The 16,464-nt window shown below is 38.7% G+C and overlaps 1 protein-coding gene across 4 annotated transcripts in view; it reads left to right on the top strand.

Moving 5' to 3' along the window:
• The window catches only part of LOC309791728 (uncharacterized protein), a 275,665-nt gene that overhangs the window by 128,135 nt on the left and 131,066 nt on the right, over nt 1–16,464 (top strand). For all 4 annotated transcript variants that reach the window (XM_082600767.1, XM_082600768.1, XM_082600769.1 and 1 more), the window contains one exon: nt 11,168–11,315. In XM_082600767.1, the coding sequence (XP_082456893.1) occupies nt 11,225–11,315 (91 nt within the window). In that variant the 5' untranslated portion in view covers nt 11,168–11,224. The remainder of the gene's footprint in view (nt 1–11,167; nt 11,316–16,464) is intronic.

The raw sequence follows: 16,464 nt of genomic DNA, 5'->3' as shown, positions 1-16,464 counted from the left end.
AGTTACTTCATGATATGCCATTTTCTGTTGGTTAGAATGTGCATCTTACCCACAAAACTCTTTCTTATATGAAAAATATATCATCATTATCTTGTTTTATTACTTCCCCTTAGAATGACTTCTCTGTTCTTCTTTGCTTGGCTAAATCCTGTGCCCCTTTCAATCCAGCTAAAATCTCACCTTGCACCCTTACCTAATTTGGGCAGAATATTGTGGAGATCATGGAGATTTCACTACTAAGTGTGTCGTGTGCTTAACTGGGGTCAATACAAGCAAATATTTCCTGGATGTCAAAGATTCCTCCACCTATAAGAATGACTTTAATTTATTGTTGTCTTAATGGAAATTGTAGGGTACTAGAATAAGTTTTATTTGTTTGCTTCTGCAATAATCCTGAGATTCATTGTAGAAGACATTGGTTGCTTTGGCCTTTCCAGAAGTCTTTTACCTTTATCCAGGTAATAGCACTCTGATGTACAATACCTTCCAGTGATGCCTCCAGCTCTGAACATATAGTTGATCAGAATAAATGACGTTCAATTCATAAACTCTTGTTACACCTGTTGGCCAAGAGAAGTCTTCATCGCGTTAGACTTGGGGCTATGAGGATATTACCCTTGAGTTCCGGGGACCATCATGATGGGAACGCATACTTGAAAATTAAGCCATTTCAGAAGAAAGAAGGCATATGGGAGAGATCACTTCCTGGCAGTATTGAGTACCTGAATCCAAGTGTGCCAGAAACTAGAGACGCCTAGGTTTTGTAGTTACATAGTCAATAAATTTCTTTTATTTCTTATTTATTTATGCTTTTGCTTATACAAAATTGGGTTGTTTTGATAATTGCAGTTGGAAGAGCTCTGAAAAACTATTTCAGTCCTGATTTTATAAATGAAGAAATTAAGCTGAGAGAGATTTAGAAAACTGCAGAACTAGTAACAAGTAAAACTGGAATTGCTAGTCAGGTATATCTGCCTCTATGGTCCATTCTGTCTCTGCTCTACCATGTTGCATTATAGTTTTCTGGTATGTTTTGGCTGGTATGTTTTGGCTCCTGTGCTGATATGTTTTGGCTCTTCCAAAAGTTTTCATTTATTTATTTTTTTGATGGATAAAGTCCATGACTTGCAGTTGTATCATTTTCTACTAGTATTTTGGAGGAAGATAATATGAGGGACACAGGAACTTTCGTGTTCTGAGTACTTATAATAGAAGCTCCATTAATACCATTGAGTTTTCCAGTGATTGACACTCATTATATGCAGTCTTTCTCTGGGTTCAAAGAACCATGGTTGAAGTCAAGCCATTCTTGTTCATAGAGCAACCTACTAGTCTCTGAGTCTGTGTTGCTTCAGTGTCTATTGTTCACAATCCCTGTCTCCATCAAGTTGCATTATTTTCAGAAACACAAACGAGTTGGCCCATCACAAGGACACTTACATTGGAAATATTGGGAAAATAACGGCTATTCCTAGGCTGGATCAGAGACAATGTTGAAAGAAACATCTAAATTTTATCCCTGGAATTGTCACTGCATTTCAGGGTGGCCTTGGATAAAATTATTTTTCTAGGTTTCTCCAAAGGGAAGAGAATATAGGGGTGGGGGAGGAATAACCAAACAGTTCTCAAAGTATACATGTATTCTTTGCAGTGTTAAGTACTACATTCCCATTTTCCTGAAATTACTGTGAACTCAGAGGCCAGATCTCAGAGAGAGCCTTTTGAAATTCTAAAAATAGGTCTTTTTTTTTTCATTTACAGCTAGAAGAACAAAAACAAAATCAAAACAAATAGAAAACAGGCTTGGTGCACAATTCTTGCCTGTGAATGTCCCCATTAGCTCAGTGTATGTGTTTTTGTTGGCCTTTGGAGAAGACTCGAGGTCTGTTATGGTTTTGTTGATGGCTAACAGTGTTCTTGGCGCCGAGTGAGATATAGAAGAGGGTACCAGATCCGCCCAAAGGCGCTTGCAACCTAAGTTAGTAAAATACACAACTCGCTATTAGTCTTGACCTTGCTGGAAATTGAGCTTAAATATCAGTAGTACTAAATTCCGGAATATTTCTATTTATGCCCCTCTGGGATGGGCATGAATGACACTGTGGAGCAACTGTATTGCCTGGTATGCTTCCTTTCTTCCATTTTTAGCATCTCCATCTTTCTTCCATGCTCCAGGGCTTTTTCCATGGCTGAGTCAAACACGTACATGGTCTCTTGGCATCCATTTGCTTGGATGTAACATTCACCTTCACTTTAGTTCATTATAGTCAACTCTCATTTTTCTCCACCTACTGCAAGTGGTAGGAAACAGTGTTGGCCCAGATAGATCCTAAATAATTTTTTTATGTGGGAACAATTTTTCTTCTTATATATATTTGTGTGAACACCCATGACACTTCAAACAAAACAGTGAAGAGTGTGAAGACCCCATTAGACAGGGATTGAAAACTGTCCAACATCCTCTGCCCATGTAGTTTTTTTTTTTTTTTCATATTGGTAGGGAAGGAAAATATTACACTTCAGACTCCCGGATGTGCATACCTTTGGGAAGGGTGGGTGAAGTAGGAGAGGTAGTGGGGGGAAGTGGAGAATCACTGGTGGGGCAGAGCCTGGAAAAAGGAAGCAGGAAATTCATAATTTGAAAGATAATTTTTTCAAATGGCTGGTCTCAGGTTATTGCCAAGGAGAAGTCGGTATGAGAAAGAATAAATTAAAAGAGCTGTTTAAGAGTTAAGCAGATTGTTGATCTTGCCTCTAGTCCATATATAACCCCTGCTTATAAGCGATCAGAAGTGTGCTGGGTTTGGTATATAAAGCTAATTGAAATCTGCTGCTGAGGATTAATTTACATCAGTGAAACAAAGGGACTATGGCTGCATGCAATAGCATGGATGAATCTTTCTTTTTTAAAACTATTCCCATATTGTTATTTTCATCACAGTTAAATATATCTTTAATAATCATTTTAGAATGTAAATTCTCACCTATTTAAAAAAATTTTGGAATGGATTATTTGAGGTAGAATCATTGGATCAAGGGATATGAACATTTTAAGACTTGATATACTCTAAACTTTTCAGAATTATTAAAATTAATTTACATTTTCATCAGCTAAATTTGATGATACCTGAATTGCTTGGATGAATTTTTTAAGATTTAATTTTATTTATTTTTGGCTGCATTGGGTCTTCATTGCTACTTGCAGGCTTTCTCTAGTTCTGGTGAGAGGAGGTTACTCTTCGTTGCGGTGCACGGGCTTCTTGCAGTGGCTTCTCTTGTTGTGGAGCATGGGCTCTAGGCATGCGGGCTTCAGTAGTTGCAGCATGTGGGCTCAGTGGTTGTGGCTTGTGGGCTCTAGAGCAAAGGCTCTGTAGTTGTGGTGCACGGGCTTAGTTGCTCCACGCCATGTGGGATCTTCCTGGACCAGGGATCGAATTCGAGTCCTCTGCATTGGCAGGCGGATTCTTATCCACCATGCCACCAGGGAAGTCCCTCGTTTGGATGAATCTTATAACCATATGTTGAGCAGAAGAAACCAGACACAAGAGACTAGAGACTGATTAATTCTATTTAAGAAAAGTTCAAAATCAGGCAATTAGTCTATGGTATTAAAACTCTTGGAGGGGTGGTGACTGAAAGAAGGGGTGATAAAGTACCCTGGGATGTTTGAAATGTTCTATTTCTTGGTCAGGGCGATGGTTGATTGGGTGTGCTCCCTTTGTGAAAATTTATCAAGCTTTAACCTTGTAATTTGTGTATTTTTCTGTCTATATTTTGTACTCACTTTTAAAAAGGTTACTTAAAAATTGTTTATGTCTATTAGAGAGATGTTTGCATGCATATGTGTTGTTTGGAGCCACTTCTGCTAAATTGTTGAATTTGCTTGTTTTTCAAATTAGTAGCTGACTGACATTTGATTTCTGGGAAGTATTTGTTAAGTAAATAATTTCCGGTTAAAGAAAGGAGCCAGTATGTCTTGGACAGTAGCCTGATGGTTACCTAAGTATTATGGGTTGGTATGTGCCCTTATCGCAATCAAAGGCAGTTAAGCCAAGAACCGAGTGAGCTTAGGGTGCTGTTATGAGTTCAAGAGCAGAGCAGTGAGGCTAGATTATGGCAGTTTCATGGGAGATGAACAATGATTTGTCCTCCATTGTTTCTCAGATCCTGAGATGTGTGAGAGCTACTGTGACCCTCCTTCACTCCATGGCCAACTTCTGTCTCTCTGTCTCTCACTGGAGGGGAGTAGGCACTTAAAAGACTGTGGTTGACCTGGTATAAAAGAGATCAGAGAGAGAAGAAATGATATAGGAATGAGAAGGGAGAGGAGGGAAACAAAAGGGAAAAGTGAAGTAAGCCAAGAGAGATGATTTGAGCTCATCTGGAGGTTGTAAACTTTAAAGAAAGACCAACTAATAATGACAAAATAGTAAGGTCGTCACACTATCCTATTTTTAAAAAACACGTTCCAAATATACTTACTATATGTTAGGAACTGCCTCCATGCTATATGCCCTATATAATTCCATTTAATTTGTTTTTAATAAATTTATTTATTTTATTTATTTATTTTTGGCTGCATTGGGTCTTTGTTGCGGTGCGCGGGCTTCTCATTGCGGTGGCTTCTCTTGTTGCTGAGCACGGGCTCTAGGCATGTGGGCTTCAGTAATTGTGGCTCGTGGGCTCTAGGCACGCGGGCTTCAGTAGTTGTGGCACGCAGGCTTCAGTATTTGTGGCACACGGGCTTTGTTGTTCCGCGGCATGTGGGATCTTCCCGGACCAGGACTCGAACCCATGTCCCCTGCATTGGCAGGCGGATTCTTAACCACTGCACCACCAGGGAAGTCCCTAATTTTAATCTTATAAAATTGAGGGATCAGGAGGATTTTGAACACAGTATGTTAGACTCCAGTCTACACATGTTCTTATTCACTAAAGCAAACCCTCTTATTCAGAGTCCACTGAGTCAGAATAATGATGCAATGTATTAAGTACCTACAGCATCTCAAGGACCTTTATTTCATCTTTTATTTTATAAAATCTTATTGTAGTAAGAAACGTAACTTGAGGTCTGCCCTCTTAACAAATTTTTGAGTATGGAACACATTATTGTTGACTACAGGTGCAGTGTTGTACAGCAGGCCTCTAGAATTTATTCATCTTGCTTAACCGAAACTTTATGTCCGCTGATTTGTCACTCCCCATTTCTCTCTTCCCCTGACCACTGGTGACCACCATTCTGCTCTGTGATTCTATGAATTTGACTATTTTATTTTATTTATTTATTATTTGTTTGTTTGTTTGTTTGTTTTTTGTGGTACACGGGCCTCTCACTGTTGTGGCCTCTCCCGTTGCGGAGCACAGGCTCTGGACATGCAGGCTCAGCGGCCATGACTCACGGGCCTAGCCACTCTGTGGCATGTGGGATCTTCCCGGACCAGGGCACGAACCCGTGTCCCCTGCATCAGCAGGCGGACTCTCAACCACTGCGCCACCAGGGAAGCCCTATTTTATTTATTTTTAAAAAATTATTTATTTATTTACTTGGCTGCACCATGCGTTATGTGGGATCTTATTTCCCCAACCAGGGATCGAACCTGTACCCCCTGCATTGGCAGTGTGAAGTCTTAACCACTGGACTACCAGGGAAGTCCCTGAATTTGACTCTTTTAGATACCGCATACAAATGGAATCATGCAATATTTATCTTTCTGTGACTGGCTTATGTCATTTACCGTGATATCCTCAAGGTTCATTCATGTTGTCACATATTACAGAATTTCATTTTTTAAATGCTGAATAATAGTTCATGTGTATAAATACCACTTTTTCCTTATCCATTCATCTGTCAATGGACATTTAGGTTGTTTCCTAAATGTTGTTTCCACATTTAGGCTGTTTTCCATAGCGGCTGCACCATTTGGCATCCCTACAACAGTGTACAAGTGTTCCAGTTTCTTTTGTACCTCTACATTTGTCTCCACCAACATATTTCATCTTAAATAATTTGGTTTTGTTCCTTCTGATCAATATGTGCCTATGGCTACATGTGGTTCCCTGTTCCCATTTGTATCTGCTACTTGTAACTGGCTGTGACCTTATCATTTGGGATTCTAGCCAATGGCAGGACTGCATGGAACCACTCCAGGCCACATGGAGCCTCTGGCCACTCTGCCCTGGGCTCACTCCTCCTCACCATCCATCCTCCCCACCAGGGCTTGCCTGGAACTTTACCAGCTCCCAAGGGTAAAGATAGGTCACTGGGCAGATGACCATGTGCCTTTAACTGCTGACCCTGATTTGTGTGTACTGGCTTTGAGAGAGGATTCTTGTGGCTTCTTTTTACTCCAGGTTTATATTTAAGCAAAGATTAGATTTGCTGCACTCTTCTGACTGACACATGAAGGGTTGGGTGTGCATCATTGGATAGCATCCCACAAAACCAGTGGGCTATAGAAGTCGATTGGTCCAAGTCCACGTGATCAACTTGAGCATTCACATTTGAATGACTAAAAAATTTTGTAAAGGTCAGTTAAAGGATCATCACAAGTATTTGAGTATCCATGAGCTGCAAGTATTATGCCGGGTAATTTTGGGGATACAGAGGTGTGATGTCAAAGGCTGGAATGAAAGCAACTGAGATCAGGCTGTCATATACTGTACTGAAAAGCAAACTGTGCTGAATGAGGTAATTAGGAAAAGGAGCTACCGATGGGCACATGGTAAGATGGGAGACATAGTCACTTTAAAGTACAGGTAAAGTGATCTTTCCATATGCCTATACGAATGATCACTTCTATGTCTTTGCAAATCAGATACAATGATAATTGGTGGTTTGTGTAGAGTATGTCTTCACTGGCCAGATAAGTTAGGACATGCTAGTTTAAGCAAATGCACGCAGACTTTCTCTAAATAGGATCTTTCTGAGCTTTTTTAAAATGATGCTTTCTAAACTCCAAGAGAGAGATGAATTTTCTAGTATCCCACATGTTTTGCACCTTAAAAACATTTTTATATGAGATATCTTCTGGCACTAGTTTTTAGAAAGTCTGGAGATAATGGTTTGACATTTTCCAAGTCATCTGCCTCTCATTTCATGTTCTTCTTTCTTTTAAGTCTGAAGGAGAAAATCTAGGTAGTGTAATGTAGTGGAGAAGGGACCAGAGAGTAGCCCAAGATCTGGGCTCTTCACTCAAGGTTGTTTAGGTTTCACCTACTAGGAAGATAAATCCACCCCTGCTGTCCTTAAAAAAGTGAACCTACTTGAGACTCATTGACCCAGAGACTGCACCATCCAAAGGTTTTCAGGTCTTCTAAGCTAGGGAACAAATCCAGCTGTAAACCCTTTAGGTGCATTCCCAATATGCATTTTTCTTTTATTTGTTCAAAATGCTCAGCTCTGAGCACTTATCTTGTGGTTCATTTTGTGTTTGCCCAGAACAACGCCCCACAAATGGAATAGATCAGTGTTAGAAAAGTTCTGAAGGGATGTGACAGTTCAAGTCTCCTATTTTACACGTGAAGAATCTAAACTTTCTCTGGAGTTTGACTTTCCCTTGGACTATAATAGTAGTTAGTGTGATAAGGTCACTTGATTGAGAGTCTGTGCCACTTCCTATAGTGGCACACAGAGGCCCTAGGAGCTCTCTGAGGTTTGAATCCCTTGACACAAGGCTAACCTATGGGAAATGCCCAGGGGAGATTCCTCAGTTTCACCCAGATCCTCTTACTCTTCTCAGACATAGTGATTAAATATAGTTACTCTTATCTCTTGGGGAAAAATACTCAACACAACCAATTAAGATTCAAAAACTCCATCGGTCTGTTAGGGATTTACCTAACTGTCCCAGAACTACAAACCTCCCTCCTAAACACAAAACGAAACAAAACCTATTAACATATCTTGGATTCTATTATATCAAGGGTCCCAGGAAATGATTGAGTTTAACACTTGAGGGTTTCAGAATAAGCGCTGGGGAAAATGCATGGTGTCTGTAAACCTCAAGCAATTTAACTGTGGCTGCCAAGGCATCCACAGAAAGAGTTTTTCAATTGGTATATTTATACTTTCTTTACTTAGTATTGATTCTAAATAAGGATAAAACCCATCCTTGATGGGAAGCCTATGAGTAAGAACAGATGAATTAAAGTTTGTTTTATCTTCCCACTTTCCTTTTGCTGTAGCCAAAAAAAGCCTTCCTTTTAGAGGCAAACGGGATGTATTCTAGAGGCGCTGCCGCTACTTTCAGAACAACTAAATGATGAAGTGTTAGGACAGTCCAGGGCAACAACCGGAGTGCTGGGTTGTGGTGCAGGTCCAGGGCTTTGGAAACTTTTCATCTGTAAAACTGGGGAGAAATAGACCATCTTGAAGGCCCACAGTTCTGTGAACTTCCTCCACTACATACTGTATATTGATGCCCAGGCCTGCCATTTTCTAAACCCTATATTCCTCTTAAAACACCTGCTTTGGAGCCACTGATAAAGCACGTGCTCTCTCTCTCTCTCTCTCTCTCTCTCAGGTCTTGCAACAGACTTATTTCACCTTATATATTTGCTCATTGATTATCTGTAGGATTGAGAATAATCTCTGGGTAATTTCCCTTATGGCAGAAAATGAGTGGAGAGAATGAATGACCAAGGTATGATTGTTTAGACATCGTCCACTCATAGTTGTGTGTGTGTGTGTGTGTTATATACAAACACCATTAAGTCAGACCCACTCAAATAGGAATTGTGATGATTCTCCAAAACTACGGTAGGGTTCGAGTTCATCTGTGCTTTGGGTATGCAGTAAAGTTTGTGAATATGCAGAGAGATCATGTCCGTACTTTAAAGAACAGTCTTTTCCAACACTCTGGCCATTCTGCCCCTACCTAGGTATAATCCGCCCCTACTTGCAGCCTGTTTTCTAAGTCCTGGCACACAGCTACTCTGCCCTGTGAGGTGACACTGCTGGGGCTTGGCTGATACTTTTTTACTTCCCGGAGTTCCCTTTCCTCTCTTTCTTTCCCCTCTGTAATCCCGCTTATCTTATATGGTTCATTTAAAATGCCCTGAATAAAGTCACCCCTCATTCTCCACCACCTGGATTGACTGTTTTCCTTCCAAGAGTTCCAGAGCTCAGGAGCTCCATGATAATCTGTTCATATCTCCAATAGAGTACTTATTTCATTCTGCCTTATATCATAGTAAGATGTTGAAAGAGGGATAGTAAGAGGGTAGAAAAAGAACAGACTTTGGAAATACAGAGGAGATTTAACTCTGGAAAACTCTAGCTGAAAACTGTCAGGCAAGTTATTGAGCTTGTTTGAATCTTAGTTTTCTTCTCTCTAAAATGGACATAATAACCACTTTGTCAGCATAAAATGAGCTAATATATATAATGAGTGTAACACCATGCTTATTGTGTGGTGGGTGATAAATACAGGCTGTTATTATCAATAAAAATGATATAAGAATTTTATCTTTTTGCCATTTTCTTAGTGTTTTCACTTTTGGAAAACTGTATCTGTTTGACAAGTGTTTGTTGAATAAAGAAACAACTCCCTTGACATATTTTAAATTCCTGTTATCCCTATAGAGCTGCTACAAATTTCATACAATCCTCCTAAATGAATAAAGAACAGAAATGTTTGATGAGGTACACAGTTTTTCCAAACTATTGAATTTATTCACCAATATAGCAGTTCCATGAGGCAACACTTGGGATTGATTTATTAAATCGTCTTCAGACGATTGTCTTGAGAATTTCCTGTGCAGTGTTCAGCAATAGCAACTGATAATTATTGATCATCAGTAATTATGCCTGGGCCCGGGCATAGGGTTTTAGACGGATGAGTTAATACAAGCAACACAAGCAATAGTTTTATGAGGCAGATAGTAATATTGTCCTCATTTTACAAAAAAAATGAAAGTAAAGCCCGAAGAGATGGAATAACTAGTCCAGGTTCATAGAGATAACATGGCAGCTACTGTATTCAAACCCAGGCACCTGACTCACCAATCCGCTGCTACTACTAATACCAGGCGAGACTTTGTCCCCAGGCAGTTTCCACTCTAACTGAATAAAGGCAATCAGTGCAATGTAACACACTCTCCAATCCAAGGAACTCTTAGGTGATTTGGAGCACATAGGAGATGCCATCAGAAAAACAATGGATTTGCTAGGCATTCTGCCTTTTTTCCTCCCAGCTACTTCCTCAGTTAGACTAGAAAATTTCTTGACTAGTTATTGGTGGGTTTCCCCCTCACTTTCTCATAGAACTACTATGATTCGTTTAGCTGGAGGTTTCAACTGAGCGGGAAAGTCAGCCTTTGGTCCTGTTTACTCATTGGCTATGTATAGGAATTACATTGGTCATTCAAAGAAATCAAACATTTGATTGTATTCAGAACAATACTGCTTCTGGCCTCTGAACTAGATAACACTTCTGCTATCTCTGGTTCCTCTGATACAGTTCTGCGAACACTGCAGCAGCTATTCTCAGAATACTTTCTGCATGAACTCTGATTCTTCTAAGTGTGGCTATGGAAAAACCAAAGAGAAAAGACAGAATTAGTATAGGAGCAGCAGGCTGGCCAGACTTAATTCAGATCCTACATCTACAACAAGTTTTCTCAGAGCCACTTGAAGAAAGCATTAGGAGTCCAAGGAGAAGGAATGGTCAAACAAATAGGTGTCTTTCTCTCACCTGTCTGAGGCAGAACTTGGTTCAGGTTCACAGTCTAGCAGTGGACACTTGTGTGCACAACTAGGGCCGCAGAAAGCCTGGTTGTACAAAGTAGATGTGCACACAGTGGCAGAGAGCTGTGGAAATAATGTCCTCTTTCTCTGGTTCTCCATAAAGTGAAATAGAAAATGGAGAGGCAGGCATGACTGGGAGTCTGGGTGGAACTTCTCCAGCTCACTTCCTGCTTGGTGGAATTGCCTTCAGTGCTGTGTACTTGCCCACAGCCTGGAGAAACCTGCAAGCAGTCCCTTGGCCTCGTGGGAATTTGTGTAACCTGTTTTGCTAAGTCTAACTAAGGCACGGTGTGCAGGTAGATAATGAGAATCTAGCAATTAGAGCTAAGTTTTCTGTACTTTTTATGTTCCAGGCACAATACTAGTCTATTTAATGATCTTGGCAACCCTGTAAGTGCTTTTATTATTCCCATTTTACAGGTAAAGAAACTGATGATGAGGGAGATTAAGTAATGTGCTCAAGGACATACAAGGTACATGGCAGAGCTGGGATTTCCTTCAGCAGTCCAACTTTATGTCCTAAGCCTTAATCATCACGTTCCTGGATATCCAGTACTTCCTAACACAGGTAAGTGGAGCCTCCATTTGCAAGTAGCTCTAAGAGCATACAAGCATACTATGCCAGGGATCCAGAGGGGTCTGGGAGTGCTAACTGTTAGAAAGTGAAGCATGTACCATCCTGGGATAGACATGGTCCTTTGGTTTTGGGGGGATAGGAGAAGCCAAATATACAGACTTCAGCATCAGTAGTGGCTGGGAGCAGGTGTGTGGTTAGAAGGACTTGGAATAGTGTCTTCCTGGTGATCCAGAAACTGAGTTTTGCAGCCTACTGATGAACCCATTTTGAAGAAAGGCTGTGGTGATTTTCTTTGAGCCTAAAATTTCTTGCTCTCTGCTCAGACAGATAGGCATCTTTCATCATTTTAGTGCTCAAATCCAATATTGGTATCAATTGAATAGGAAAACGGTAGTTATTTTTCATTCAATGGATGAGTTTAAATAGATATTTTTGTTTTGTCTCTGGGAAACTATAATGAAATTGAACTAGCCTTCCAAATGCAGGTTGCACCATGTAATTAGGTGGATAAACATGGCTGTAGAAGTTAGAACTGCATGAACCTTTAACAAAAAGCAGAGAAAAGAATATTATAGGCATTTATTGGTGAGGATATAATTCTGACCGTGGCCAAAGGAACAATGTCTCCTTGACGATAACTTTACCTCTAGCTTTAGTAAATATGTGACTTTGTTTACTGCCCTGAAAGAGTGTGTTTTCAGTTGAAGATAGTCATTATTCATTTTAGCTTTTGACATCAGAACTAGAAGGCACTGATGTAAAACCTCTTATTCATTTAAGTTTGCTTAAGGAGTGCCTTGATTTCATGTGGAAAAGAAGCACAATTTAGGGTACAAAACAGAGGCCTGACTCTAGTGTTTTATATACGAGGTTTAGGTCTTTCTTTGAAATGAGGGAGAGTCTGAAAAAATGTGATTTCTTTCTATGTTGTATCTCTTCCAGCCATTTTTAGTGAATCGCGTTGCACAGTGTTTACTCAAGTCATGTTCCTCCTGGGTATTTTCGCCCCTTTGAGCCCCCTAGTCGTCCTGTCAATCATTTTATGTGTTTTAATGTGTTTTATGTAGTTGGCATGTGCTTCACAGGTAATTATGAAAATGACAGTGCAATAACACCCTTGCACAAGTATCTTTAAGCATTAGTGAGTAGGCCTGTGGGAGAGAAACTGAAAGGCGAGACCACTGGGCCAAATTATAAATGCATTTGAATGTGATGAACATTATGAAGTTACATTGCAAAAGGGCTCCGTTTGCACTCTTGCATCGAGTGCATGAAAGTGTCCGTTTTCCTGCACTTTTGTCATCACCAGATATTATTTTTTAATTTTTGTACATCCAATGGGTGAAAAATGTCATGTTAGTGTTGTTTTAATTATTTCTAGTTCCTCGGTAACCACAAGGTTGAATATCTTTTAATATTTATTGGTGATTTGCTCTCTTCTTTTTTTGAACTATCTGTTCAAATCCTTTGTGCGTTTTCCTAGTGGTTTCAGTGCGTTATTCTTAGGCTTATAAGAGCTATTAATATTATGAGTATTGATATTTTTTGTAAATATTTTCCCCCACTGTTCCTTGTTTTTTGAAGGCCTTTATGATGTCTTTCAAAGTATCTAATTTGAAAGATTTAGTAAAATCTACCAATGTTTCTATATGTATTCTTTGAGTTTTGTGTGCTACTTAGAAAGACTTTCATATCTATATATATAGATATATATAGATATATATCCTATAGTTTTTCTAGTGCTTTATGTTCATAATTCAAGCCATAATTTATTAATAGTCTTATTAGCATCTGTTTCCTTCTAATGCTTTTTGAAACTTCTTTTATACATTTAAGGCTTTCATTTGTGTATTTAATGAAATATATAGCTTTATTTTTTTTCAAATAGATATCTACTTTTTCCAACTGCCATTTAAGTAGCACATAATTTTACCTCTAAATTGAAGCATCACCTTTATCACATAATACATTGTTATATATGTTCATTTCCAGACTTTTATATTCTGTTCCAATTTATTTGTCTATTCCCGACAGTCACCCCAATGTTTTAATAACTGTCACTTTATATTTTGATTTGGTACATTGAGTTTCGTTTCTTTTGATACAGAATTTTTTGGCTATTCTTGGAAGGTACTCTTTTTGTTAGCTTTGGGAACAGCTAGTAAATATCTTGTTGAAAAATCTCAGTGGAGTTTTGGTTGAAACCACATAGTATATGTAGACCCGCTAGAGAAAAGAGTCATTTTTCTAAGCAAGGGTGTCTCCTTGCACAGGAGGTCTGCCAGCATGTTATCAAGAACTGGTGCCTCTAAAATGTTTGCATTGCTCAACACTCCCAAAGTTAACACTGAAGAAAAATATTTCTCTTCTCTCCCTTAATGAATGTTAAGTCTAAACCCTGCCTCATTTCATCTGCAAAATGAAACCAAGATCCTAGGATGTCTGCCTGGGTGAGTTCTGGACATGTCATTTGAGAAGCTTTGCCATCTGGCTCTAAAGGTGATTCACAATGGGATTCCTGCAGGATGTCAAAATGTTGGAAAAATTATGAAAACCTGGGACTAGATTATTTAGATTAGATTCATCACATTTTCAGTGAAGACCAGTTTTATTGGATTGTATAGCTTTTATCTAAGGCTGTGCACACATGACTCCGAGAGTGCCACCCAATTCAGTTAATTCTCATTCAGGAAAATTATTAGTAAAATTCAACAAGACAACCTACAAATACATTATTTGACATTATATACACCAAAATTATTAGATAAATTGATAAACTTTTCACTTTTCCTTTTCTTCCTTCCAACAATGCCTTATTTTCTTTTTATAAGATTGGAGAAAATAGATCCAATCTCCAAAGTGTAGTTTTTACTTATTATAGTGTTGTGAATTTTATAAATTGCAAGCAAATCTGAATGTTGAAACAACTTGAGTAAATAAATTTTTGTATCTCCATGTAACATAGTTATTATACAGCATTTTGAAACAATGAGAGATGGTTTGTTGTATGTAATAGCATGAAAGGTTGAAGCTATATTATTGAATAGAGGTGAATCAATCTGTTGGAAGCATATAGGATATGATCCATTTTTATTTAAAATAATTTGTAATAATTTCTATTAAACACCACAGACATATTTAAAGAAATATGAAAAACAAGCACTCATCTTGGAGTTGGGAAGTATAAAATTATAATTCTACCTTATACATATTTATATCATTTTAAAATTTTACAATGAGCATATATAAGTTCTATAATGAAAAACAATAAAAAGTTTCATTTTGGAAACCACAATTTTTAGGTATTTATTAACGGTCTTACTTCCTAAAATAACCTTTTATTCTAATCATAGATTATTGAGAGTTGACTGTGGTTCAGAAATCATGTTTTCTTCTGCTACAACACTATCTGTAGATCCAATTCAGAAATGTTAGTATTATTACAACTTCTTGAAAGATTACTAAGTGCCAGCCACAGAACTGTGTGTATTACATCACATCATTTAATCTTCAGAACATTCCTTTGGGCTAGATATTGTCCACATTTTAAAGTTAATCAAAACTGAATTTGAGAGTATAAGTCATTTGCCAAAGTCCTTCAACGAATTAATCAGCATAGCAGAGAATCAGACTTTAGCTTCTGATTCCAACTATGGCTTCCCCCAATATCCCACAAAACAATTTCCATATGGAAATTCATAAACACAAACTAGAGAGACTTTTCAGAATTCAAGGCCACAACCTTTCTGTATTTCTTTTGTAGATTAACTTAGTAAGTTTGCCCAACAATCAGAATGGGTAAAGTGCATAGCTGACACTTTGGAAAATAACAATTTGCTTAGGTCTGTAGCCTTCAGATCTGTTTTCTTGGTGAAAAAATCTAAAGCCAAGCATCATCATCTTTCTGTTAGTTTGCTAGGACTGTGGTAACAAAGTGCAACAAACTGGGTGTCTTAAAGAATAGAAATGTATTATCTTACAGTTCTGAAGGATAGAAAGCCAAGATCAAGGACTCAGCAAAGTTGCTTCCTTCTGAGAACTGTGAGAGACATTCAGTTTCATGCCTCTCTCCTCGCTTTTGGTGTTTTGCTGACATTCTTTGGGGTTCCTTGGCTTGTGTAAGCATCACCCCAATCTCTACCTTCATCGTCACATGCCTCTGTCCCTGTGTGCCTGTCCGTGTCCAAATTTCCCCTTTTTATAAGGACACCAGTTATATTGGATTAGGACCCCACCCTGCTCCAGTATTGCCTCATCTTAACTAATTACATCTGCAATGACCCTATTTCAAAATAAAGTCACATTCTGAGATATGGGGGTTAGGACTTCAGCATATAAATTTCAGGGGACACAATTATACCAATGACAGAGAGTAACTTCCTTCTCCCTGAGCCTGAGGAACATGCTGCAGGATCCTCTCTTCACATTCATCCCACTGTCTGTGGGTGAGAGCATCACAGTTCTGTGCGTAAGTCCTTCAGTATTCTCTATTTTCCTTCACTGTTTAGACACTTTGAAGAAGACATTTGATTTGAGCTTCTTGTTTATACTGCAGTCTTTGCTTAGGCAACCTGATGCTAGCTTTGCATGGTTACTTGGGAGGTGCTGCACATTTTAGATTAGTTTTCCAGGCTTTGGGGGTAAAACTCACTTCATTTTTCAAAACCATCCCATTCATACTTCAGAAGAAATGCAGACCTCTGTATGCAAAGCATTATACTTACTGGGGCTTCATACATTTCTGAGGCAGGACCCTCATCTTAAAAACTTACAGTGTCAAACATATATATATATATTTGTGTGTGTGAGTTGCAATCTCCTAGAGTAACATAGAAAATAACTAGAAGCTTTGAATTGGAATTGGCACTAGTCAGTAATTTCTTGTACCTAAATAAAAAACCCATGATCTTTGAATCAGGTTTTGTGCTTAGATGTAGCTATGAGGATGTTAAAAAAAAAAAAAAACCCAAAACAAAAAACTCATGGTGGCAGACACTGAGACACTGCTACTTTCCTGCATATTCCTTCTCTCTGCTTCCAATTAATGCAACCCACTTTTTAGTAGAGAAGCAACACTCTCTATTTTCCTCTAAGGAATTCCTTGTAGCCAAACCTTTCCTCACCATATGACCTGGTTTTG

This window comes from Mesoplodon mirus (genome assembly GCF_964341445.2).
Source record: "Mesoplodon mirus genome assembly, chromosome: 16".
In the NCBI taxonomy this organism is placed as follows: Eukaryota; Metazoa; Chordata; class Mammalia; order Artiodactyla; family Ziphiidae; genus Mesoplodon; species Mesoplodon mirus.
Note: the sequence above shows the minus strand (reverse complement) of the source record. Positions and strands in the feature narration are given on the sequence as shown.